Consider the following 1,692-nt stretch of genomic DNA (forward strand, 5'->3'; position numbering starts at 1 on the left):
TCTCTCCCTCGCATGTGCCCTGGCTAACCCTCCCGAGCCGGTCTCTCGCCCACTGCGCCACGTCCAAACCAGCCCCTCCTCCCCTTCTCCATCATTTGCAGCAATGTCACCGAGAAGCTCCCTGGCCACAAGGAGCCGGTCCTCGTGCGCAAGTACCCCTGGGGCACGATTAATGTTGAAGATCCGGAGATCTGTGACTACACCCTGCTGGCCAGCTGCCTTCTGGAGTGCGTCCTCGTTTTTCCGCGGCTGCTGGTGCCCTTCCGGTGGCCGCCTTCTGTCGCCATCCCCCCCCCCCCCTCCCCCCCTCTCTTCCCCTCCTTCCCCCTTTCTGGGCCCATTCTCGCCTTCGCCCCCTGTCACCCGCCTCTTCTTTTTCGGGCGGGGAGTGTGGGGGTGGGGGTGGGGGGGCCACGCATTTCCTCTCGGTCCACCTCCTGCGCCTTCCTCGTCTGCCTAACAACAAGCAACAGCACCCACATCGAGTTCTTCACCGAGCGCTCGCGCCTGATCCACTACGAGTCCTTCCGCCGTGAGGTGCTCAGCTCGGCGGCCGATGGCGGGCATCTGGATACGGCCGCCATCGAGGCCCTGCTCGACCAGAACCTCCAGCTGGAGAATGCTCGCGCCAACCAGTCGGACGCCGCTTCCAAGCACCACATTGGCAGCCTGCTGTCGGCCATGTCGGCCTTTGGCGAGGAGGAGGAGCCCCCTGTGGTGAAGAAGTGCGCGTCCTCTTCCTCTCTTGCCGTCCCTCTCCCCGCTGCTCCATTCCGACACCCACCCTCCTTCTCCTTGAGAGGGAGATTGCCGCCATATCGTATGTTCGAGCTCTAACGTTCCCCTGCCTCCCTCCTCGCTCTGCACGCGTCCCCGCATGTAGGACCCGCACTCCGGAGGAGCTTATGGAGCGGGCTCTCCGCCGTGAGGAGCTCTCCCGTCGCGGATCTTCCTCGCAGCAGTCCCCGCAGCTGACCGACTCGACCGAGGCCCCGTCCCTGGTGACGGCGGACTCGGTCACCTCCTTCGCCGAGTCGGCCGATGTCGCGGTCTAATGTGCTCGGGGGATGGCCGAGATATTGTGTACATGCGTCCCGCCGGCGGGTGTGTCCGACTGTCAAGGCGCGAAGTGTGGTCATCAAGGATGGCCGCGTGTGCATCCCGCGCGGTGTGGCATGCGATTGTGGATGGGGGAATTTTCCTTTGTCCCCCCTTCCTGGTTCTTTTTGCCTCCCTCTCTCTCTCTCTCTCTCTCCCCCGCCCCCACCCACCCACCAATGTACACGTGCGCATCCGCGTACATCTGCACGCGGCTCTCCCAGCTGGCCATCGAGAAGCCAACCAGCAGAGTCAACAGGGTACAACTCGGCATCGCCAGGGGAGGGGTGGGGGAAGTGCACGGCCCCGAAGTCCTGCCGGGCCTTCCTCCTCCTCCCCCTTCCCTCCGATGTGCATGGGTGTGCTCTCGCTCCTGATGTTTTCTTTCTCGTCGACCGCCCGGCCTCAGGGCTGGGAAAATAAATATAAATGCAAATCATACCTCCCTTTCTTTCCCGCTTCCCCCCCACCTTCTCCTGGCCACCTCTCTCTCTGTCTCTCTCTCATTGTCTTGGCCTCCCCGGCCCTCTTACCGCCCTCCTCCGCACTCTTTCAGTGACCCCCCCCCCCCCCCCCCCCCCCCCCCCCCCCCCC

The 1,692-nt window shown here is 64.2% G+C and overlaps 1 protein-coding gene across 1 annotated transcript in view; it reads left to right on the top strand.

Moving 5' to 3' along the window:
* H696_00773 (hypothetical protein) overlaps nt 1-1,055 on the top strand; it is a gene marked incomplete at both ends in the record, with an annotated part of 1,773 nt that extends 718 nt beyond the window's left edge. Inside the window, 3 exons of the mRNA XM_009494658.1 lie at nt 102-227; nt 468-725; nt 884-1,055. Of these exons, the coding sequence (XP_009492933.1) occupies nt 102-227; nt 468-725; nt 884-1,055 (556 nt within the window). The remainder of the gene's footprint in view (nt 1-101; nt 228-467; nt 726-883) is intronic.
* Nucleotides 1,056-1,692: the final 637 nt, after the last annotated feature.

This window comes from Fonticula alba (assembly GCF_000388065.1).
Source record: "Fonticula alba strain ATCC 38817 unplaced genomic scaffold supercont2.1, whole genome shotgun sequence".
Classification (NCBI taxonomy): domain Eukaryota; order Rotosphaerida; family Fonticulaceae; genus Fonticula; species Fonticula alba.